The sequence below is a fragment of the Scyliorhinus canicula genome, chromosome 13 (assembly GCF_902713615.1).
Source record: "Scyliorhinus canicula chromosome 13, sScyCan1.1, whole genome shotgun sequence".
Classification (NCBI taxonomy): domain Eukaryota; kingdom Metazoa; phylum Chordata; class Chondrichthyes; order Carcharhiniformes; family Scyliorhinidae; genus Scyliorhinus; species Scyliorhinus canicula.
Window position 1 is genome coordinate 158108163 of NC_052158.1, and position 25720 is coordinate 158133882.

Here is a 25720-nt window from a genome sequence, read left to right on the forward strand (position 1 = left end):
CTATGACAGTTTTCCAATCCTCTGGGACTTTTCCCAGAATTAAAGGATTCTTGGAAGATTATGACTACTGCATCCATTATCTCTATAGCTACTCCCTTTAATATCCTGGGATGCAACCAATTAGGTCCCGGGACATATTAACCATTCATCCCATTAGTTTTCCAAGTACTTTTCCCCAGTGATTGTTTTCATCTTTGTTTCCTGACCATTTCCTGCCCCTTTATTACTTATTTTCAGAATGTTATTAATGTCTTCCACCATGTAGACTGACACAAAGTATTTGTTTAACTCCTCTGCCATTTCCTGGTTTCCCATTATTATTTCCCCAGTCTCATTCTCTAAGGGACCTCTATAGGCTCTCACTTCCTTTTTATATATTTAAAGAAACTCTTGCTGTCCATTTTTATATTACTTGCCAGTTTACTATCATAGTTTATCTTCTCCCTCTCTATTATTTATTTCGGTAATATTTTGTTGATTTTAAAAACTTTTCCAATCCTCTGGTATGCCACTAATCCTTTCCACCTTAATATGTTTTTTGTTTCAGTCTAATGCTTGCCTTCACTTCCTTGGTTAGCCGTGGTCGATTTACCCTCTTCCGAGGGTTCCGCTGGCTAAGCCAGCATTTATGGCCCATCCATCACTGCCCTTGAGAAGGTGGTGGTGAGCTGCCTTCTTGAACCGCTGAAGACCGTATGGTGTAGGTATACCCACTGTTAGGGAGGGATTTCAGGATTTTGACCCAGATCCAGTGAAGGAACAGCGATACATTTCCCAAGTCAGGACGGTGAGTGACTTGGAGGGGAACCTCCAGGTGATGGGGTTCCCAGGTATCTGCTGCTCTTGACCTTCTAGAAGGTAGTGGTTGTGTGTTTCTCTGTCCAACTCCTCATTTAAGATGTTCCTTAATGCTTATCCCTTTGACCAAGCTTTTGGTCTTAATATTTCCCTACGTGACTCAGTGTCAAACAATGTTTGATGATGCTCCTGTGAAGCACCTTAAGACATTTTGGGCTGCATTCTCCGGTCCCCCAGCCTGTTTCCTGGAGGTGTGCCTTTCGCTGGTGGTGGGATTCTCTTTTCCCGCTGCTTGTTAATGGGATTTCCCAATGACACTACTCTACGTTGCTGGGAAATCCATGAACAAGGGTGTGATGGCAGCGGGAAAAAAGAATCCCGATGGCTGGAGAATTCTGGCCTTTACTACAATAACCAGTAATATGTTGATGTACAATTATATGGTGTATCGGCGATGAATAACATATGATCCTTTAAAGGGAAACGAGAAGGGTTATGAAGAAGGGTGAAAGAATGTCCATATAGAACATAAACACAAGCATAGACTGATTGGGATGAATAGCCTGTTTCAAAACTGCAAACTTTATGTAATTGTATGACTGTACTGTAATTTTTATGATTATGGTTGTCTAGGTTTTTTGCCCACGTCAGTAACTACACGGAGACCCCAGTTGTGGCCTGCATTGTTTCAGGATTCCTGGCTGGTCTTCTTGCCTTGCTGGTCAGCTTACGGGATCTTATTGAAATGATGTCCATCGGAACTCTCCTGGCCTACACCCTAGTGTCAGTGTGTGTCCTGCTTCTGCGCTACCAGCCCGAGAGTGACATTGATGGCTTTGTCAAGTTCTTATCAGAGGAAGGCACAAAGAAGAAGGAAGGAGTACTGGCTGAATGTGAGAAAGAGGCTGGTTCCCCTATGAGTGAGGGGGAAGACTACACCGGCCTTGGCAAGAACACATGTGGAGCTAAGAACCTGCCATCTTTGGGAGACAATGAGATGCTGATTGGGAAACCAGATAAGTCCACTTATAGCGTGAACCATCCCAACTATGGCACCGTGGATATGAGCACAGGAATAGAGGCAGATGAATCTGAGAACATCTACTTAATAAAGCTCAAGAAGCTGATTGGACCTCGGTACTACACCATGAGGATTCGGCTTGGCCTGCCCGGCAAGATGGATCGTCCCACCACTGTCACTGGACGCACGGTCACCACCTGCGTGATGCTGCTCTTTGTCTTGATGTTTGTCTTCTGCTCCTTTGCCATTTTTGGGGAGGAGTACGTCTATGATCAGAGCTGGTGGGCCATCCTCCTGATAATCCTGATGGCACTGCTGATCTGCTCTCTGGTCTTTGTGATCATACAGCAGCCCGAGAACCCCAAGAAGTTGCCGTACATGGCGCCCTGTGTCCCATTTGTGCCTGCGTGTGCCATGTTGGTAAACATGTACCTCATGTTGAAGCTCTCCAGTATAACCTGGATCCGCTTTGCAGTCTGGTGCTTTGTAGGTAAGCGTGACTAAATACTTTGGAGTACTTCACTGATGTTGGAATTGGGTTAAATATTCTATTTTAACCTTTGAATAAAATTCATCAGCGCTGGCTATGAATCATTTTGTGTCAACCAAGCAGAAATATCATTGTTCTTGTTGTTAGAAATTGAAACAAATTTACACTGATAGCTAAGAACAATTATATTTCTAATTGTAACTGGAACAGTGGGCAATTAATAACCTGGTTGCCACAAGGTCCTTTGGCTGTTGCTAGCTCAGACAGATGGGTTTCTCTCTGCTACATCCTAAATAAAATTTATTGGTCACCCTCAGCTCAGTCCCTTGTGAGGAATGGCCAGGAAAAGAATGAGAAGGGAGGTTCGGAGACATTTCTTTACATTGTGGCTTTTTCCGGTTTGGTTAAGAAAGTAAGATCATTAGATTATTTGAAGCAGAAATCTTGGTGAGCCCGCAGCGAGATGGGTTTTGGATTGCGACAGAAAAGAGTTGGGGCAGATACAATGGGCCAAGTGGTCGCATGCTGTTCTATAAGCTCTGAAAGTTTAATGAGCCCTTGGTTCTTGACAAAAGAAAATGTACAAAATGTGACATAAATGTTCCATTCTCAGTTGCAGAGGCCACAAGGAATGTTTGCGTGGCAAACAAAATACTACATTGGTGCAGAGTGAGTGGTCATCTGCTGTTTAAGCTACTGCACTTTCTTAGGGATGAGAAGAAGGGAGGGCTAACTGGCCCAAACTCTAACATGGGAGTGACCAATGTCAGCACTGGCTGGTAAAATGTGAATCTTTTATGGCTGTTCAGTGGGTGTAAAATGATCACAGTGTGAGATACTTTCATTGGCTAATATCCCATTGCTTAAAGAGATCTATCAAAATATCACAGAATCACAGAATTGTTATGGTGCGGAAGGAGGCCACTCTTCCCATCATGTCAGCACCGGCTCTCCGAATGACCATAATGACTTATTGCCATTTCCCTGCCTTTTTCCCATACTCCTGCACATTGCTTCAATTCAAATCATCATCTGAATGCCTCGGTGGAACCTGCCTCCAGCACATTGCAAGCCGTGCGTTCCAGACCATAACCACCATCTCACATCACATTTGCTTCTTTTACAAATCACTTTAAATCTTTGCCCTCTCATTCTCCATCCTGTTACAATTGGGAGCAGTTTCTTCCCGTCTATTCTTTCCAGTCCCCTCATGATTTTGAACATCTCTATCAAATCTCCTCTTAGCCTTCTTCTCTCCAAGGAGAACAGTCCCAACCTCTCCAATCTATCCTCACCTGGAATTTCTCATCCCTGGAACCATCCTTGTGAAATCTCTTCTGCGCTCTCTCCAATGTGCTCACATCCTTCCAATAGTGTGGTGCCCAGAACTGTACACAATATCCCAGCTGAATATTCAAGTGTTTTGTATAAATTCAGCATAACCTCCTTTTTCTTGCACTCTGTGCTCCTATTAATAAAGCCCAGAATACTATATAATTTATTAACTGCTCTCTCCACCTATCCTGCCACCTTCAATGATCCATGCACAAATACACCCAGATCCCTTTGCTCCTTCACCCCCTTAAGAATTGTACTACTTATTTTATATTGTCTCTTCATGTTCTTCCAATCAAAATGCATCGCCTCACACTTCTCTGCATTGAACTACATTTGCCACCCATCTGCCCACTCCCCAACTTGTCCTTTTGAAGTTCTATGTTGTCCTCCACTCAGTTTACAATATTTCCAAGTTTCCTATCTTCCACTAACTTTAAAATTGCCTCCATATCAGGGAAAAGCCAGACCGACCCCCGGGAAACCCCATTATAAACCTTCCTTTGAGCCCGGAAAATAGCCAAAATGACTGTTACTCTTTGATTCCTATTACGGAACCAACTTTGTATCCATTTTAACTCAATATTGGGTTTATCCATTTTGAAGTGCCCATGGAAGCTGCCTAGAACATGCACTGGGCTGCTTCCACAAGGCACGAAAGGGTCTGAGGTCAGATTTAAGCCCGTCAGGGCTATTGTGCAGTGATGATTCACTGTCCTGCTGTGCTTCACATTCTGCAGTGAACAAAGTACGTTTAGCAGAAAACAATCAGTCATCTTTGCTATGCAGTCAGGAAGAGCAGGAATGTCCCCTCAATGCCAGATAATTCACTCCCCTCTATTTAGACTCCACCTGTAAACCCCCACCCTGGAGGAGCAGCATGCCCAAATAATGTTAATGAGGTCTGAGCCCAATTGGGCAGGCTCAGGTCCTCAGGATTGGAGCAGGGTCTCTGTTTTTTTCAGTCCTATACAGAAACCAGGGGCGGAAATCTCTGACCCCTCCGCCGGGTCGGAGAATCGGCGCCGCACAGCGCGAATCGTGCCACGCCGCCCCGACGACGGGACACAATTCTCCAGAGTGCCAAGAATCGGCGCCATTGGCGCCGGCGTGGTCGGCACGGCGCCGGTCAGGGTATGCGCCTACCCTCCAGCCCGGGCCAGCACAGGCCGGCGTGCCAATTCTCCGGCCTGGGTGGGCCAAGCGGCCGTCAACAAAAGGCCGAGTCCTGACGGCGGCGTTCTAACATCGTCTGAGCCGGCGGGAACTTGGCATTGAAAGGTCCAGGGGCGGCCTGTGGGGAGGAGGGGGGGGGGTCCTCCGTAGTGGCCTGGCCCACAATCAGGGCCCACCGATCGGTGGGCCGGCCTCTCTGCCCCGCCGGCCTGCTTTCCTCCGCGGCGGCTCCTGTAGTCCTGGGCCATTTGGTGTCAGGATTGCCATGGGGAAGAAGGTCACTGCGCATGCGCTAGTTGGCGCTGGCCCAACTGCGCTGATGGTTAGAAACAGGAAAGGAGAGGTCACCCTGTTGGGAGTTTTCTATAGGCCACCTAATAGTTCTAGGGATGTAGAGGAAAGGATGGCGAAGATGATTCTGGAAAAGAGCGAAAGTAACAGGGTAGTTGTTATGGGAGACTTTAACTTTCCAAATATTGACTGGAAAAGATATAGTTCGAGTACATTAGATGGGTCATTCTTTGTACAATGTGTGCAGGAGGGTTTCCTGACACAATATGTTGACAGGCCAACAAGAGGCGAGGCCACATTGGATTTGGTTTTGGGTAATGAACCAGGCCAGGTGTTAGATCTGGAGGTAGGTGAGCACTTTGGAAACAGTGACCACAATTCGGTGACCTTTACGTTAGTGATGGAAAGGGATACGTATACCCCGCAGGGCAAGAGTTATAGCTGGGGGAAGGGCAATTATGATGCCATTAGACATGACTTAGGATGTGTTGGTTGGAGAAGTAGGCTGCAAGGGTTGGGCACACTGGATATGTGGAGCTTGTTCAAGGAACAGCTATTGCATGTTCTTGATAAGTACGTACCAGTCAGGCAGGGAGGAAGGGGTCGAGCGAGGGAACCGTGGTTTACCAAAGAAGTGGAATCTCTTGTTAAGAGGAAGAAGGAGGCCTATGTGAAGATGAGGCGTGAAGTTTCAGTTGGGGCGCTTGATATTTACAAGGAAGCGAGGAAGGATCTAAAGAGAGAGCTGAGACGAGCAAGGAGGGGACATGAGAAGTCTTTGGCAGGTAGGATCAAGGAAAACCCAAAAGCTTTCTATAGGTATGTCAGGAATAAAAGAATGACTAGGGTAAGAGTAGGGCCAGTCAAGGACAGTGGTGGGAAGTTGTGTGTGGAGGCTGAGGAGATAAGCGAGATACTAAATGAATACTTTTCGTCAGTATTCACTCAAGAAAAAGATAATATTGTGGAGGAGAATGCTGAGACCCAGGCTATTAGAATAGATGGCATTGAGGTGCGTAGGGAAGAAGTGTTGGCAATTCTGGACAAGGTGAAAATAGATAAGTCCCCGGGGCCGGATGGGATTTATCCTAGGATTCTCTGGGAAGCCAGGGAAGAGATTGCTGAGCCTTTGGCTTTGATTTTTAGGTCATCATTGGCTACAGGAATAGTGCCAGAGGACTGGAGGATAGAAAATGTGGTCCCTTTGTTCAAGAAGGGGAGTAGAGATAACCCCGGTAACTATAGGCCGGTGAGCCTAACGTCTGTGGTGGGTAAAGTCTTGGAGAGGATTATAAAAGATACGATTTATAATCATCTAGATAGGAATAATATGATTAGGGACAGTCAGCATGGTTTTGTGAAGGGTAGGTCATGCCTCACAAACCTTATTGAGTTCTTTGAGAAGGTGACTGAACAGGTAGACGAGGGTAGAGCAGTTGATGTGGTGTATATGGATTTCAGTAAAGTGTTTGATAAGGTTCCCCACGGTCGTCTATTGCAGAAAATACGGAGGCTGGGGATTGAGGGTGATTTAGAGATGTGGATCAGAAATTGGCTAGTTGAAAGAAGACAGAGAGTGGTAGTTGATGGGAAATGTTCAGAATGGAGTTCAGTTACGAGTGGCGTACCACAAGGATCTGTTCTGGGGCCGTTGCTGTTTGTCATTTTTATAAATGACCTAGAGGAGGGCGCAGAAGGATGGGTGAGTAAATTTGCAGACGACACTAAAGTCGGTGGAGTTGTAGACAGTGCGGAAGGATGTTGCAGGTTACAGAGGGACATAGATAAGCTGCAGAGCTGGGCTGAGAGGTGGCAAATGGAGTTTAATGTGGAGAAGTGTGAGGTGATTCACTTTGGAAAGAATAACAGAAATGCGGAATATTTGGCTAATGGTAAAATTCTTGGTAGTGTGGATGAGCAGAGGGATCTCGGTGTCCATGTACATAGATCCCTGAAAGTTGCCACCCAGGTTGATAGGGTTGTGAAGAAGGCCTATGGTGTGTTGGCCTTTATTGGTAGAGGGATTGAGTTCCGGAGCCATGAGGTCATGTTGCAGTTGTACAAAACTCTAGTACGGCCGCATTTGGAGTATTGCGTACAGTTCTGGTCGCCTCATTATAGGAAGGACGTGGAAGCTTTGGAACGGGTGCAGAGGAGATTTACCAGGATGTTGCCTGGTATGGAGGGAAAATCTTATGAGGAAAGGCTGATGGACTTGAGGTTGTTTTCGTTAGAGAGAAGAAGGTTAAGAGGTGACTTAATAGAGGCATACAAAATGATCAGAGGGTTAGATAGGGTGGACAGCGAGAGCCTTCTCCCGCGGATGGAGGTGGCTAGCACGAGGGGACATAGCCTTAAATTGAGGGGTAATAGATATAGGACAGAGGTCAGAGGTGGGTTTTTTACGCAAAGAGTGGTGAGGCCGTGGAATGCCCTACCTGCAACAGTAGTGAACATGCCAACATTGAGGGCATTTAAAAATTTATTGGATAAGCATATGGATGATAAGGGCATAGTGTAGGTTAGATGGCCTTTAGATTTTTTCCATGTCGGTGCAACATCGAGGGCCGAAGGGCCTGTACTGCGCTGTATCGTTCTATGTTCTATGTTTGTGTGATGTCACATAGTGCAAAGCTATTGGGGGGGGAGGGGGGGGGGGGGCAGGAGGGAATTTCCTGTTTACGGCAGGGAAAAGACCCAGAGAGGGCGGAGAATTCAACAGGTGTCCCAAAACAGCTTGTACACCGGCAGGATTTCCCATTGAAATTGTCCCTGCCCTACCCTCACAGTAACTTCATTGAAGCCTACTTGTGACAATAAGCGATTATTTTAATATTAATGGAGTTCCTGCCATTAGAAAGGCCAGGAACGCCATCAGCCACTAAGCTGGCCTCTCAGCTGTATCATCCCCTCATGTGGGGCATTCCTCCTGCTTACAGCACGTCTTCACAAACAGGGACCTGGTAAACGGAATGCACCAGCAACTCACAGGTAAGCATTGGCCCCAGGGGCAAGAGGGTCCTTGCCTAGGTAGTCCCCTGACAATGCCCTGCCTTCCCTGTCAGCATGACATCATGGAACCCGCCCTTTATTTAAAAATATGGCAGGAGAACATGGCAAGGCAGCTGGCACCCATAGTGTTCGCCCAATCGCCCAAGATTCTTTCCCTGCTCTTTAACCTCATACAAAATAAAGTAATGTAGCATCGTGCACAATTTACAACAGACCTTCACACATTGTTTTTTTCCTCATTGTGTTCTCATTGCACCATGGCCTCACCCCACACCATCTATGTAATGTCCTCCAGCTTGACAAGCGGTTGAGATCTCTGCGTTCCTCCAATTCAGGCCTCTTGATCATCCCCAGTTTTAATTCCTCCTCCACTGGCAGCCACGCCTTCAGCTGAGCTCTAAGCTCTGGAATTACCTTCCTAAACTCTCTTCCTCTTTTTCCTCCTCAAGAGACTCAGCAAAACTTGCATCTTTGACCAATCCATGGGCTACATGTCCTAATATCACCTTATGTGGCTCTACATTAACTTTCACACCAGAAAGCACTTTGGGAAGGTCCACTACACACAGGCGCTGCATAAATGCAAATTACTGTCGCCCTTCTTTCTCACCGAGAAGGCAAAAATGGCAAAGTGATGACTTTGTTCCTTTATGCCAACACAACTCTTTACACCCGACTTGAAAAGGAGGCCAATGTTGGCAGAAATCAAAGATGGATCTTATTCTCTAAAGGCAACAGAAAGGTGCCCCAGATGCAAAGTTTTGTTGATGGGCCGGACTTTGGTTGATTATTCTCCTTGCATCTTTGAACACAGGGTGCTATGTTGTTTGTTCCATGTGTGTCTCACAATTCCAACAGATCCATCCGGCTTGCACTCGCTGAAGGTTCAAGGTCCATATTCCAAGGGACTTTAATTCCTGAAAAGGACAACTAGGAAGTAGCGATCAGAGAAAAGTCTTTAGACCCTGAGAAAGTTAAGAGGAAATTTCACAGAGGATTTCAAAATTAGGAGTGATTTTGAAGGAGTAAATACAGAGTATTATTCCCAGAGGTAGGAGGCTCAGTAGCCAGGTGACACAAATCGAAGGTAATTTGCAAAAGAACTAGAGAGAATATGAGAGAGAAAAAAAAAAGATGAGTTGCTTTTATCTGAAATGCAGATCAAATAGTAACTTGAGGAGGCAAAACTTTGGGGTTAGTGTTAGGGTTAAGGTCAGGGTTCGTGTCAGGGGAGTGGGGTGCATTGGATAGGTCTTACAAAAGAGCCAGCACAGTCTCCTTCTGTTCTGCATCATAGAATCATAGAATTTACCATGCTGAAGGAGGCCATTTGGCCCATCAAGTCAGTACCGGCCCTTGCAAAGAAATGAAAAAAAATGAAAATCGCTTATTGTTACAAGTAGGCTTCAATGAAGTTACTGTGAAAAGCCCCTAATCGCCACATTCCGGCGCCTGTCCGGGAAGGCTGGTACGGGAAAGAGCACCCTACCCAAGCCCACACCTCCACCCTATTGCCGAAACCCAGTTTGGACACTGAGGGCAATTTATCATGGCCAATCCACCTAACCCGCACATCTTTGGACGGTGGGAGGAAACCGGAGCACCCGGAGGAAACCCACGCAGACAAGGGGAGAACGTGCAGACTCTGCACAGACAGTGACCCAAGCCGGGAATCAAACCTGGGACCCTGGCGCTGTGAAGCAACTGTGCTAACCACTGTGCTACCCTGCTGGGGATTGATTCTCGGAAGTGGGTTTGACATATCAACAGGTTGTAGGAAGAAAGGAGGACTGCTGAGGAAGTCAACAGGTGATGGAAGGAAAGAAGATTGGAATTGATGTCACCACAGATTTAAGCAAGTGGTACAATATATTTGGAGGTGAGAGTGAGGAAAGTACAAAAAGGCAGCAGCAATTATGGCATCAATCAAACAGAGAAAAATATAGAGAACTGCAATTGAGATGGACAAGTCAAAGCCTAAAGGCAAGAGAAGGATTAGTTATCACGGAAAGCTTTCTCTTGTCCCATACATAAACCTCAACAGAGGTGTAAGAAAGGGTTCAGAACATGACAACAGTCATTAATTCCTGGACTGACTAAATCCATGTGGAGTTGAAATTCACAAATTGTTCAATTCATCATTTGGCAATTTTTTTTAGAACAGTACAGCACAGAACAGGCCCTTCGGCCCTCGATGTTGTGCCGAGCAATGATCACCCTACTCAAGCCGACATATACCTATACCAGTAACCCAACAACCCCCATTAACCTTATTTTTTTAGGACATTAAGGGCAATTTAGCCTGGCCAATCCACCTAACCCGCACATCTTTGGACTGTGGGAGGAAACCGGAGCACCCGGAGGAAACCCACGCACACACGGGGAGGACGTGCAGACTCCGCACAGACAGTGACCCAGCCGGGAATCGAACCTGGGACCCTGGAGCTGTGAAGCATTTATGCTAACCACCATGCTACCGTGCTGCCCCGTGCTGTTTTATTCAGATTTTTACCAGACAACCAATGCCTTATTTTCTTCCATATTTAGCACCTTTACGTAAGAGAAACAAAGAACTTGCAATTTTTTAGCACCTTTAGTGACAACTAGACATTCCTTTTCCATCAATCATTTACCTATGAAATGTATTTATTGCTGCAATGTAGGATAGGTAACAATTTGTGCCCAGCAAGAGTGGGACCAATTGGGTGGTGCATCCTGGCTGGGCTGGATGTGGGTGCAATGGTTCTGCGAGTGTTGCTGGCTTCAGAGTGGAGATAGTGAAGGCTGCAGAAAAGTGTGGCAATGACAATCCCTTCATTTTTTAAAATAAATTTAGATTAGCCAATTATTTTTTCTAATTAAGGGGCAATTTAGCGTGGCCAATCCACCTACTCTGCACATTTTTGGGTTGTGGGGGCGAAACCCACACAGACACGGGGAGAATGTGCAAACTCCACACGGACAGTGACCCAGAGCCGGGATCGAACCTGAGACCTCAGCGCCGTGAGGCGGTTGTGCTAACCACTAGGCCACCGTGCTGCCCTGACAATCCCTTCATAAGCCTCGGAAGACATTGACTCACCACAAGATCTGGTTAGCAAAGCAAAAAACTTGGGAGATCACCAATAAGGCTGGCAAGCATAGAACATAGAACAGTACAGCATAGAATAGACCCTTCGGCCCTCGATGTTGTGCCGAGCATTGTCCGAAAGAAAGATCAAACTATCCCACTCCCTGACATTCTGGTGTGCACCATGTGCCTATCCAATAATCGCTTGAAAGTTCCTAAAGTGTCCGATTCCACTATCACAGCAGGCAGTCCATTCCACACCCTAACCACTCTCTGAGTAAAGAACCTATCTCGGACATCCCTCCTATATCTCCCACCCTGAACCTTATAGTTATGCCCCCCTGTAACAGCTACATCCACCCGAGGAAATAGTCTCAGAACATCCACTCTATCTATCCCCCTCATCATCTTATAAACCTCTATTAAGTCGCCTCTCATCCTCCTCCGCTCCAAAGAGAAAAGCCCTAGCTCCCTCAACCTTTCCTCATAAGACCTATCCTGCAAACCAGGCAGCATCCTGGTAAATCTCCTTTGCACTCTTTCCAATGCTTCCACATCCTTCCTATAGTGAGGTGACCAGAACTGCACACAATACTCCAAATGTGGTCTGACCAGGGTCATGTATAGTTGCAGCATAACCCCGCAACTCTTAAACTCAAGCCCCCTGTTAATAAACACTAACACACTATAGGCCTTCTTCACGACTCTATCCACTTGAGTGGCAACCTTCAGAGATTCTGTGGACATGAACCCTAAGATCTCTCTGTTCCTCCACATTCCTCAGAACCCTTCTGTTGACCCTGTAATCCACATTCAAATTTTTTCTACCAAACTGAATCACCTCGCACTTATCAGGGTTAAACTCCATCTGCCATTTTCGGCCCAGCTCTGCGTCCTATCAATGTCTCTTTGCAGCCTACAACAGCCCTCCACCTCATCCACTACTCCCCCAATCTTGGTGTCATCAGCAAATTTACTGACCCACCCTTCAGCCCCCTCCTCCAAGTCATTGATAAAAATCACAAAGAGCAGAGGACCCAGCACTGATCCCTGTGGTACACCGCTGGTAACTGGTCTGCAGTCTGAAAATTTTCCATCCACCACCACCCTCTGTCTTCTATGTGATAGCCAGTTACTTATCCAATTGGCCAAATTTCCCACTATCCCACACCTCCTTACTTTCTTCATAAGCCGACCATGGGGAACCTGATCAAACGCCTTACTAAAATCCATGTATACGACATCAACTGCTCTGCCTTTATCTACATACTTAGTTACCTCCTCAAAGAATTCAATCAAATTTGTGAGGCAAGACTTACCCTTCACAAATCCGTGTTGACTATCTCGGATTAAGCTGCATCTTTCCAAATGGTCATAAATCCATCCTTCAGGACCTTTTCCATTAACTTACCAACCACCAAAGTAAGACTAACCGGCCTATAATTACCGGGTCATTCCTATTCCCTTTCTTGAACAGAGGAACAGCATTTACCACTCTACAGTCCTCTGGGACTATCCCTGTGGACAGTGAGGACCCAAAGATCAAAGCCAACGGCTCTGCAATCTCATCCCTTGCCTTCCAAAGAATCCTTGGATATGTTCCATCTGGCCCAGCGGACTTGTCGACCCTAAGGTTTTTCAAAATTGCTATTACATCCTTCCTCAGAACATCAATCGCCTCCAGCCTACCCGCCTGTATCACACTCTCATCCTCAAAAACAAGGCCCCTCTCCTTGGTGAACACTGAAGAAAAGTACTCATTCAACGCCTCTCCCATTTCTTCTGACTCCATACACAAGTTCCCACTACTGTCCTTGACCAGCCCTAACCTCACCCTGGTCATTCTTTTATTTCTCACATAAGAGTCAAAAGCCTTGGGGTTTTCCTTGATCCAACCTGCCAAGGACTTCTCATGCCCCCTCCTAGCTCTCCTAAGCCCTTTTTTTTAGCTCATTCTTTGCTACCTTGAAACCCTCAAGCGACCCAACTGAACCTTGTTTTCTCATCCTTACATACGCTTCCTTTTTCCTCTTGACAAGACATTCAACCTCTTTTGTGAACCATGGTTCCCTCACACGGCCATTTCCTCCCTGCCTGACAGGGATGTCATCACCTATCAAGGACACGCAGTATTTGTTCCTTGAACAAGCTCCACTTTTCATTTGTGCCTTTCCCTGACAGTTTCTGCTCCCATCTTATGCTCCTTAATTCTTGCCTAATCACATCATAATTACCCCTCCCTCAATTATAAACCTTGCCCTGCCGTATGGCCCTATCCCTCCATTGCAATAGTGAAAGGCACTGAATTGTGGTCACTATCTCCAAAGTGCTCACCCACAAACAAATCTAACACTTGGCCCGGTTCATTACCCAGCATCAAATCCAATGTGCTGCCCCCCCCTCTTGTCGGCCTATCCACATATTGTGTCAGGAAACCCTCCTGCACACACTGTAAAAAAACTGCCTCATCCGAACTGTTCGATCTATAGAGGTTCCAATCAATATTTGGAAAGTTAAAGTCACCCATGACAACTACCCTGAGACCTCCACACCTATCCATAATCTGTTTTGCAATTTCTTCTTCCATATCTCTATTACTATTTGGGGGCCTATAGAAAACTCCAAACAATGTGACCGTTCCTTTCCTATTTCTAACTTCGGCCCATATTACCTCAGTAGGCAGATCCCCTTCGAACTGCCTTTCTGCAGCCGTTAAACTATCCTTGATTAACAATGCTACTCCTCCACCTCTTTTACCACCTTCCCTACTGTTACTGAAACATCTATACCCCGGAACTTCCAACAACCGTTCATGTCCCTGTTCTAAACATGTCTCCGTAATGGCCACAACATCATAGTCCCAAGTACCAATCCACACTCCAAGTTCACCTATCTTATTCCGGATGCTCCTTGCATTGAAGTAGACACACTTCAACGCACCTTTCTGTCTGCCAGTACACTCCTGCGACCTTGATACCCTCCTCAGTACCTCACTACTCTCAGCACTGGCTTCTGGCCTAAAGCTCGTTTTCCCATCCCCCTGACAAATTAGTTTAAACCCCCCCGAAGAGCCGTAGCAAATTTCCCTCCCAGGATATTGGTGCCCCTCTGGTTCAGGTACAAACCGTCCGGTCTGTACAGGTCCCACCTTCCCCAGAATGAGCTCCAATTATCCACGTAACTGAAACCCTCCCTCCGATACCATTCCTGCAGCCACGTGTTTATCTGTACTCTCTCCCTGTTCCTTACCTCGCTAGCACATGGCACCGGCAACAAACCAGAGATGACAACATGGTTTGTCCTGACTCTCAGCTTCCACCCTAGCTCCCTAAATTCCTGTTTTAAATCCCCGTCCCTTTTACCTATGATGTTGGTACCGATGTGTACCATGACTTGTGACTGTTCCCCCTCCCCCTTAATAGTTCTGAAAACACGGTCCGAGACATCACGGACCCTGGCACCTGGGAGGCAACATGCCATCCATAAGTCTCATTCGTTGCCACAGAACCGTCTATCTGTCCCTCAAACTATTGAGTCCCCAATAACTATTGCTCTCCTGCTCTCCCTCCTTCCCTTCTGAGCCACAGGGACAGACTCAGTGCTGGAGATCCGTTCACCATGGCTTACCCCTGGTAGGTCGTCCCCCTCAACAGTATCCAAAGCGTTTACTTGTTACTGAGGGGAACGACCACAGAGGATCCCTGCACTGACTGCTTCCTCCCAGCCCCTCCCACCGTCACCCATCTATCTTGATTCTTCGGAGTAACGACATCCCTGAAGCTACTATCTATGACCACCTCTGCCTCCCGAATGATCCGAAGTTGGGTGCACTTCCCACAGGTGAAATCAGCAGGGACACTGATGGTGTCCCTCACCTCAAACATTCTGCAGGAGGAACATTGCACTGCCTTCCCTGCTACCCCCTCTAGATAAAACAAGAAAAAGAAAGAAAGAGCTTACCTGTTATTCACTCTACCCCTTAGGTTAGAGGAGGTGGAAGGGTGGGGGACACTACAAGTGTAGTGTCTCGGGTTTAGGAACCGCCCAACTTAAATACAGGTAAAAATAAAACACCTAACCAGCAACCACTGTGTCCCACACGAGAACAGCAATCAGCTGTTATGGGCCCGTGCAAACAATTTAAATCTTTACTACTTACCCAGCAGTCACTCTGTCCTCACTCCGACCGGATTCAGCTGGAAACGCCCAACAGTAAGCTTTTAAAAAAATGTACTCCCCTTCTCAGCAAGCACTCACTCAGCAACCACTGCGCCCCACACGAGAACATCTCAGGGAAAAGAAAAACTATTTACCAGTCACCGGCCAATCACTTACCTGCAGGCTGTGACATCACGGTTCAACTTCTTTCTACTTCTACCTACCTGTTAACTGTCACTTCACAACAGCTGCTCCACAAACCACCTTCTAGATACAGTGACCGCAATGCACTAATGCAAATTTTCCCCACAACAGCCAATCAGCAGCTCCGCTCTGCTGCCCTCTGCTGGATTACCCAATCATTTCCATATTGACAATTGAAATGTTTGGAGAATGATAATTCAGCTGTCGTCTTATTGAATGGAAAAGCAGGCATGAGAAGCTTAATGGCCTACTGCTGCCCCTCTTCTAATGCTCCTTATAGAATCATGCAGCACAGGCCATTCAGCCCATCACCCCATTCTGCTTTTTTTTGGATGAACTTTTCAATTAACCTTGTTCCCAATTGGTGGCACAGTGGTTAGCACTGCTGCCTCACAGCACCAGAGACCCACATTCAATTCCAGCCTTGGGGACTGTGTGTAGTTTGCACCCTCTCCCCGTGTGCGTGGGTTTCCTCCGTGTGCTCCGGTTTCCTTCCACAGTCCAAAGGTGTGCGGGTTAGGTGGATTGGCCATGATAAATTGCTCCTTAGTGTCCAGATTAGGTTATGGGGATGGGGTGGGGGAGTGAGCCTAGGCAGAATGCTCTTTCAGAGGGTCGATGCAGACTCGATGGGCCAAATGACCTACTTCTGCACTGGAGCAATTCTATTCTATGTTTCTTTAGCCCTGAACATTTTAATGTGTCAAGTATCCAATTCCCTGCTGAATGTTATAATTGAATCTGCTTCTGGCTGCTCATGGTTTTCCATGTCTGTTTGTTTCCCCACCACCAGGTTTACTCATTTATTTTGGATATGGAATTTGGAATAGCAGTTTGGAAATTGGCGCAAGGCAGGAAGCCCTGAGCCAGAGCACGTACCAGCGCTATGATGTGGATGATAGCTTCACAGTGGATGAGAGCTGTGCCTACCCCGAGGAAGAGGGCAACCAACGCCGGGAGGAGTGGCCGCCAGCAGAACAGACTGGGTACCAGTCCCAGCAGGCAATGCCTGACATTGTGGGCAATCACAGGACCTACAATAGCAAAGCCAGAAGCAAAGGGAAGTATGTTGGGAAATCCGAGGCACTGATTGCAAATGATGAGCTAGATTATTCCCCCGAGTAAAGGATACTGACCCTCACACCCTTGGGCTAGAATCTTGGATATGATCTCTTTTATATAAAAAAAAATGCAGTCTTGTGACATGAAAAGGCAATATGTAGTTTGTTTTTTCAAACTTCTGTCCCTTGGCTTATTAAAGGGGTGTCACTTTCATGAATAAATGTTTGGCAAACTTTTATTCTTCAGGGAGGATCAGAATTGACCATGATGCAGTTACCATGGTGTCATAGGTAAACACGTTAATAAGGTGATTCCCTGTGACTCACATAGTCACGGTGTTTTGTGTATGTGCAAGCGTTCGAAAGAATTTGCCAGATATTTATTGCAGTGCCCCTTTAATCAGCAAATCGAGCAAAAGCACCTTTCTCTTTTGGTAAGGATGCCCAAATTATAACCCATTCTTCCAGAGCCATTTGACACATTATAATGAGGCGTGATTGCGAATATTTTAGGATGACTCTAAATTTAATATGAGAGAGGAGAGAAGTAAAAGTCAAGTTGACTTATATTTTGCTATAATCGAGAGCAATGTGAACAGGGAGTGGTGTGAGAGATATTCTTATACACTCATGACTTGGTTGGCTAAGGTTTCAAATTAAGACATGATAATAGGCATGTGATTTTTCTAGCTTTCTAGGTCATGGATTTTCCAGACTGAATTCTTAGTTGGTGCTGAGGGAAGTAATTGTAACCCGTGTGACGACCCCCAGGATAGAACAGACCCCTGATTAGACCAAATGAATAAATACATAAGGTCCCTGCTGGCTAGCCCATTGACCCCTTCCTATGCTTGCATTTAATGGAGGGGCTTGGTTGTGATGCTCTTCAGTGTTGAATAGCCTTCTGCCAGTCACTGAATGAAAGAAGAGGACGAATGGAACCATAGCCCAGCTTGAGAGGAGAAATATAAACACAACATTGAGAAAGTGCAGACACATTTGGTACATGAAAAGATTAGGGGTCAATGACATTGGAATTCACATCTTTCACTGATTTTTTGATTGGAACCTAACATTATGGTTTATTTCATAAACAAACAAATCTTCGCGATAGTAAGATTTACTGTGCTGTTCCTCATGGTTGCACAGGAACACCCTTCAAAGATGCTTTATTACTGTCAGAAAACGTTACACAGCTTACATTATGAGGGGCTTGTTTTCATCTCTGTTTTCCAATAAAGTTTACACGTGACCAATTCAAGACTTTAGTTTTAAAAAAACAATACCTTAGAACACATACCCAGGAAGTTTAATTATTTTACTTCCTTTCTGTTTCATACTTTATCCAATTAATGATCATGCGAATTTTTCAAAGACCATTAAATTGCACAATTTGTTTGGCAAAATAAAGTTCACATACAAACAGCTGTATCCAAACTTCGGTTATACAAGAGACGTTCCCTCAATTCAGCTGCTCTGAAGAAAAAGGTTCATTCTGTAATCCTTGACTTAAAAAATGCCAATGCTTGAAACCCCAAAGGGGACATTATTTGGATCCATTCTTCTTCTCACTGCAAAATGTATTTTTAACTCCAAAGGCATTGCTTCAGTTGAGGTGGTGGCAGGTGCTAAGCATGACAAAGAATAGAAGCATGAAGTTCAGCAAAAGGATATTTAGCTGAATGTTGCTTGTTTGACAGCAAATAATGCTTTCAACTGGACAAGCTTGTACTATCCCTCATTTTGATAAAGAGCAGTGATCCTTAAAATTATGGTTTGAAATTACAGGATTGCATGTTAACTGATACCCCGAGTGTCCTTAACGGGATGTGAGCATATGGCTCTGAGATTTGCTTTGAAGATTGAAGCCGGATTGGCTGACAATATCTACTGAAAGCAGGCAATCCTTATTGACGATAGTTCAATGATGTTCATTGGTGGTGAGTGGTGTCGTTGGGATGAATCGCAGGTTATTAAAATATATATAGTGAGAAAAGGGGTAGTGATTGAAACAAGTGTCCCCCTCTCATTAGGAATGTGGAGCAATTTAGTAAAAGATACCTCTGTTTTAATTTACTATTTGCATATTGCCTTGACTTTCTACAGGAGTAAACTATCATGTGCTAAAATATTGTATCGTGAGGATAAATATGCTTCTAAAAGGGGCATGTCAGGTCTGAACCCCTGGCTCACTTTTGCTTCTTGCATCTGAATGTACATTATTGTGGCCTCAAAGCATTGACTTTAAGCAGAGTTGAAACCATTAGCAGGTATTACCTGCTGTTTGAACTCCCATTCATAAATCAACTTAAGAGAATGCATGTCTGTGCAGTGTCTTTCCAATAAATATTTGAAATATGTTCCTTGTTATTGTGATGGATGTATATATTTCCCTGTGTTTTTTCAAAATCTGTGCACATTTTGTAATGTTCTAACTGCATGCAATGTCTGGCACCAAGGACAACAGCAACAGACACCCGCTTTCTATATTGTCAATGTGGCATTTTTGTTCAATTTTTGGATGTCAGCATTTATTGTCCATCTTCTTGTTGCCGTGAGAAAGTGGTTGTGGTCTGCATTCTTCAACCGTTGATAAAAATTTGGTTCAACCGAGTGTCTTCAGGGGCCATGTCAAGGGCAGTTCATGTTTATCCAATGCTGTTCTGAAGTTACGCACAAGCCCGGACTGGGGAAGGACAGGAGGTTTCCTCGCCTAAAGAACATTAGTGAACCAGTCAAGTTTTTTCCGGCAATCCAACAATCCGACATTCTCACCTTTTACTGACACCAGCTTGTTAAGGACTGGTTTCGCACACTTGGCTAAATCGCTGGCTTTTAAAGCAGACCAAGGCAGGCCACCAGCACGGTTCAATTCCCGTACCAGCCTCCCCAAACAGGCGCCGGAATGTGGCGACTAGGGGCTTTTCACAGTAACTTCATTGAAGCCTACTTGTGACAATAAGCGATTTTCATTTTTTCATTTAATTTCCAGATTATATTTTAACCGAATTCTCAAACTGCCATGGTGGGATTTGAACTCACATTCTCTGCATTATTAGTTTTGTAATATGACCACTGTTGGAGGGTACCCACTGTTTCTCCCTGTGTGACCAGGCAGAGAAGGATAGAGATTACAAGTTATTGCTAAATATAATCAGTAGTTGCAATGGACTATGAGGTCACAACAGTGAACATAGCCAGAACCTTTAGCCCTCATGTTTTCGCATTCTTGAAAATAGCTGGCAAAATGTAGAGGCCCACATTATAAGACAGACATCCAAAACTTAACAGTGCTTTGGGTGAATGATTCACTCTGATTGTTGGGTATGGTGGTGTCCTGAGTGAATCCATAACATTTTCTCTGTTTAGTTCTTCTTCATTCCAAGTACAATTTATGTTTCTTGGTACAAATATCAGTGTTTAACTTACTGGAAAATTTTAGTTGACCTGAAAGTTTTCTTCTGCGTTTCAGGCCGCACTAACCCAGGAGTGGGAGAAGTGTTTTATAATTACCGTCCCTGAACTTCCTGCTTCTAATTTTAAGGTTATGCTCCTCGCTTTGGACTCTCCCATCAGAGGAGATAATTTCTCTGTGTCAGCCCCATGAAATCCCATTTTAGTTTCTCAGTTAGATTGCCCTCAACAGCCTAAATTCAAGGAATTTCAAGCCGGCTCTCTGTAACCTGTCTTTATTGTTCCTTTTAACCTCCGTATCACTCTGGTGCATCTGCACTGCATCCCCTCCAAGGCCAATATAGCGCCCTGGTGTATAACCCCCAGGTGATCCAAATAGGACATCAATAAGCTTCAGTACCACAGCATCACTGCCTGAGAATCTCTGCATGCTAATTGGTTTTGACTGCATTTGAAAGAAAATAGCACACTTGGGGAAAACACCTCGAACTTCAAAAGAGGGAAAGGGAGAAGAAACCAAAGAAATATAGAAAATAGGATCAGGAGGAGGGCATTTGGCCCTTTCAGCCCACTCTGCTATTCATTATTGTCATGGCTGATCATCCAGCTCAATAGCCTGCGCCTGCCTCCCTCCCATATCGCCTGATCCCATTCGCCACAAGTGCTATATCTAACTGCTTCTTGAAGACGTACAATAATTTGGCCTCAACTGCTTTCTGTGGTTGTGAAATCCACAGGCCACCACTCTCTGGGTGAAGAAACTTCTCCTCATCTCTGTCCTAAATGGTCTACCCCGTATCCTCAGACTGTGACCCCTGGTTCTGGACACACCCACCCTCGGGAACATCCTTCCTGCATCTACCCTGTCCAGTCCTGTTACAATTTTATAGGCTTCTATGAGATCCCCCCTCATTCTTCTGAGCCCCAGTGAATACAATCCTGACTGTCTCACTCTTACCTCGTGCATCAGTCTTGCCATCCCAGCAATCTGCCTGGAACCAAAGAGAATTCATATATCAAAGCAGCAAATAGGGAATCATATTTATTATGGAAAAAGTGCGCAAAAAACTCTGGAAAGGTGGAAGAAACGTGCGTTACTTTGCCGGGAATGACATCCTCCTATGAGTGATGTAAGAATAAATATTAAAACTATGTTGGGCAGGATGGCGACATAGTGGCTAGCACTGTTGCCTCACAGCGCGAGGGACCCGGGTTCAATTCCGGTCTCGGGTGACTCTCTGAGTGGAGTCTGCACGTTGTCCCCCGTGTCTGCGTGGGGTTCCTCTGGGTGCTCCGGTTTCCTCCCACAGTCCAACGATGTGCAAGCTCGGCAGATTGGCCATGATAAATTGCCCCCTGGTGTCCACGGATGTGCATAGAACATAGAACAGTACAGCACAGAACAGGCCCTTCGGCCCTCGATGTTGTGCCGAGCAATGATCACCCTACTTAAACCCACGTAACCCGTATACCCGTAACCCAACAATCCCCCCATTAACCTTACACTACGGGCAATTTAGCATGGCCAATCCACCTAACCCGCACATCTTTGGACTGTGGGAGGAAACCGGAGCACCCGGAGGAAACCCACGCACACACGGGGAGGACGTGCAGACTCCACACAGACAGTGACGCAGCCGGGAATCGAACCTGGGACCCTGGAGCTGTGAAGCATTGATGCTAACCACCATGCTACCGTGAGGCCCCAGGTTAGAGGGCAGGTGGACGGGAGAGTGGGTGTGGATAGGGTGCTCCTTCGGAGAGTCGGTGCTGACTCGATGGGCTGAATGGCCGCCTCCCGCACTGTAAGGGTTCTTTGAATTTCCATCATTGGGAAGCAAATAAGGCCAGTAGGAGTGTCTCAGTTTGCTTGAAGCAAGTGAAAATCTTTGGCCCCCATTTCCCAGCACGTTCTATCTGTCCATATTTTGCAACTGCTGATTGAACCAGGATTCAGGTCGGGTCATTTCTGGACAATTCAGCAGCAGCAGATGGAGGATTTTTCTCTTTCCTCAGTCAGTGAATCTTTCTGTGTTTTTTTTAGGTTTGGGGTACAGGAAAGGCTGCCACTTATTGCCCATCCAGTGTTGCTCTCTCATGATGCACTTCAGAGGGTAGTTCAGGCTAAACCTTGGTGGTCTGGGTCTGCAGTTACAAACAGGCCCAGACCAGGTAAAGACGGTAGATTTCCTTCCCTAAGGGATATTAGTGAACAGGTTCCGGACGAGCACTTTGATGTTTCAGTGGGCAGTACGGTAGCATAGTGGTTAGCACTATTGCTTCACAGCTCCAGGGTCCCAGGTTCGATTCCCGGCTTGGGTGACTGTGCGTAGTCTGCACGTTCTCCCCGTGTGTGGGTGGGTTTCCTCCGGGTGCTCCGGTTTCCTCCCACGGTTCAAAGATCTGCAGGTTAGGTGGATTGCCCATGATAAATTGCCCTTAGTGTCCAAAAGGTTTAGGTGGGGTTACTGGGTTATGGGGATAGGATGGAGGCATGGGCTTAAGTAGGGTGCTCTTTCCAAGGGTCAGTGCAGACTCGATGGGCCGATAGGGTGGAGGAGTGGGCTTGGGTGCTCCTTCCAAGAGCTGGTGCAGACTCAATGGGCCGAATGGCTTCCTTCAGCACTGTAAATTCTATGATTCTATGATTCTGTGATAAATTGCCCTTAGTGTCCAAAACGGTTAGGTGGTGTTACTGGGTTATGGGAATAGGATGGAGGTATGGGCTTAAGTAGGGTGCTCTTTCCTAGGGTCAGTGCAGACTCGATGGGCCGAATAGCCTCTTTCTGCACTGTAAATTCTATGATTCTAAGTTGGCCTTTTACGATAATTGGACAGTTTCATGGTCACTTTTACTGATATCAGGGGCAGGATTCTCCGACCCTCCGCTGGGTCAGAGAATCGCCGGGGGTTGGTGTGAATCCCGCGCCCGCCGCCCTCCAAATTCTCCCGCCCACTAAAAATTGCCCCGGCGTGAGTCGCACCGCCCGCTTCGGAGCATGGCGGCGTCCGGCGTGACTCACTGGGCCCCGGGGCTGCCCGAATTCTCCGGCCCGTGATGTACCAAAGTCCCGCCTGTTCGTTGCCAGTCCCGCCGGCGTAAATTAGAGTAGGTCCCTTACCGGCAGGACCTGGCGGCGCGGGCGGGCTCCGGGGTTCTTGAGGGGGCGCGGGGGGATCTGGCCCCAGTAGGTGCCCCCACGGTGGCCTGGCCCGTGATCGGGGCCCACCGATCCGAGGGCGGGCCTGTGCCATGGGGGGCACTCAATCCTTCCGCACCGGAGCCTGTGGTCTTCCGCCATTCCCGGTGCGGAAGCGAATCCCTCTCCACATGCATGGGGATAACGCCAGCACGCACTGGTGCTCCAGCGCATGCGCTGGCCAGCAGAGGCCCTTCGGCGCCGGTTGGCACGGCGCCAAGCCCCTTTCCTGCCGGCCGGCGGGGCGCAAACCACCCCGGGGTGGTCTTTGCCCCTGAAGGTGCGGAGGATTCTGCACATTTGGGGAGGCCTGATGCCGGAGTGGTTCACGCCACTCCGCCCCGCTGGGACCCCCCGCCCCACCGGGTAGGGGTGAATCCCGCCCCAGATATTTTTTGAAATGAAATTACCCTGCTGAATTTCAGATGACCAATCTGGTGTTATAACAACTTCACTACCATATCCTATACCGGGGACTGGTTTAGCTCAGTCGGCTGGACAGCTGGTTTGTGACCCTATGCGAGGTCTACAGCACAGGTTTAATTCAAGGCCCCGCCATCTCAAACTTGCCCCATGTCTGAGATGTGGTGAACGTCAGGTTAAATCACCATCAGTCAGCTCTCTCCCTCAAAGGGGAAAGCAGCCTGTGGTCATCTGGGACTATGGAGATTTTACATAGCCTGAATATATATCGTACATGACAGGAAATTCAGAAATGTAGTGGGAAGGATAGTAACAGATTTCAGAACGACATGGGCAGATATGTGATGGATAAAGTTCAGTGTAGAGATGCGCAATTTTGGTTGGAAAAATTGGTAGGAGCAAATTAAAATAAAATATGCCATTTTAAACAGAATGCTTGAATGAGAGAATATAAGAATGCAAAAGAATGTTTGAAGGTGGCAGGACAGTCTTGTTTGAAACTCTTCTTAAAAAGCAAATGGGATCCTTGGTTTCATGAATAGGAAAAATAGAGTACATTGGAAAGGAAGTTATGTTAAACCTTTGAAAACACTGTTTCGGCACTTGCTGAAGTGCCCAATTTTGGGCATCTTTCTACAGGAAGAATGTCAAGGTCATAGAGGGAGACAGAGGAGCTTTAGAATAGATCGAGGGATGAGAGACTTCAGTTATGTTGAGAGACTGGAGAAGCAGATGTTCCCCTTACAGCAGAATCGATTAAGTGGAGATTTAATAAAGGTGGTCAGAATTATGAAGGGTTATGATAGAATAAATCAGGATTAACTGTTTCCAGTGGCAGAAGGTTCAGAGGGCACGGATTTAAGGTGATTGACAAAAGAACCAGAGACAATTAAGGAAACCTTTTTCATGTGGTCAGTTGTTGTGATTTGAAATGTGTTGTGTGAAAGGGAGGGAGTATGGGCATTGTCTTTCAGATGTAACATTAAACTGAAGCCCTTTTGCCCTTTCGAATAGATGTAGAGCATTCCAAGATACTGTTTAAACAGGATGGTTTCCCCCAGTGTCCTTGGCGAACATTTTTCCCTTTAATTAAAAAAACAGCTTTGCAAGTCTCTGCCAGCAGGAACCACAGGGCCACATGCCATTGCCTCCTGCCAGCTGTCCATGCCAAAAGTAGATGGTCAGTGCCACCAAGTCTGCCTAGCCACAGAGATTGCCAATGTTGCTTCTACGTTTCAGAAACACATACACCCGTACCCTAGATACTGACAATAGCTCACGTTTAAAATCAGGAAGTCCAATTCATTGTTTTTTGAAGAACTGCATGGAGAGATTAGTCCTGGGCCTGCTTAACCTGCAGTAAAAATAAAAATTCATCTCAAAGTGATCTCGCCGCAATTGCAAAACGTCTTTGAATCATAGAATGATACTGCAGGAGGCCATTCGGCCAATCGGGCCAGTGCCAGAAGTTTGGAAGAGTTGTCCAATTAGCTCCACTCCTTTGTCCTTTTCCCATAGCCCTGAAAATTCTCCCTTTCAAAGTTACTATTCAATCTATTTTCACGTCCCTTTCCAAAACTAGATTGCAAATGAAAGACATGTCAACTGTTTGAGCCCAATGTCCAGAGCTTTTAATATATATTTCTTCTCTGTTGAGGGATTGGAGACGTTATATCTCCTCTGGTGTCGAGCATCTTGAATTGTTTATGTCACATTCTTGTGGAGTGTTGCTGTCAAGATTATTCCTTGTAAGGTATAGTTCCCCTGCGCGCATTGATACACTAATTCGTGTCTCAAGGTACAGATTTTTCAAGGAGCAAAGTTTTCATTTATGTGGATGTCTTGACAAAGGAAGTTGTTACACAAGAAGTTAACAGTGTTTCTGACAATGAGAGGAAATCTCCCAAAACGTCACCCAATATGAAGGCTGATGTATATTGATTCATTTTATTAACAACATCAGTCATCAGAATTGATTTTACAGAAAATCAGGACATTAGAGTACAGGCGAATGCACAAATCTTAAACCAGGTATATTAATCCCCAATAATTTTAACTGAAAATCAG

At 46.1% G+C, this 25720-nt stretch overlaps 1 protein-coding gene across 1 annotated transcript in view; it reads left to right on the forward strand.

Annotated features, from left to right (window-relative positions):
- LOC119976172 (probable cationic amino acid transporter) overlaps window positions 1–18976 on the forward strand; it is a 103679-nt gene extending 84703 nt beyond the window's left edge. The window contains exons 7-8 of the mRNA XM_038816448.1: window positions 1432–2309; window positions 16349–18976. Coding sequence (XP_038672376.1) covers window positions 1432–2309; window positions 16349–16680 — 1210 coding nt within the window. The 3' untranslated portion in view covers window positions 16681–18976. The remainder of the gene's footprint in view (window positions 1–1431; window positions 2310–16348) is intronic.
- The last annotated feature ends 6744 nt before the right edge of the window (window positions 18977–25720 follow it).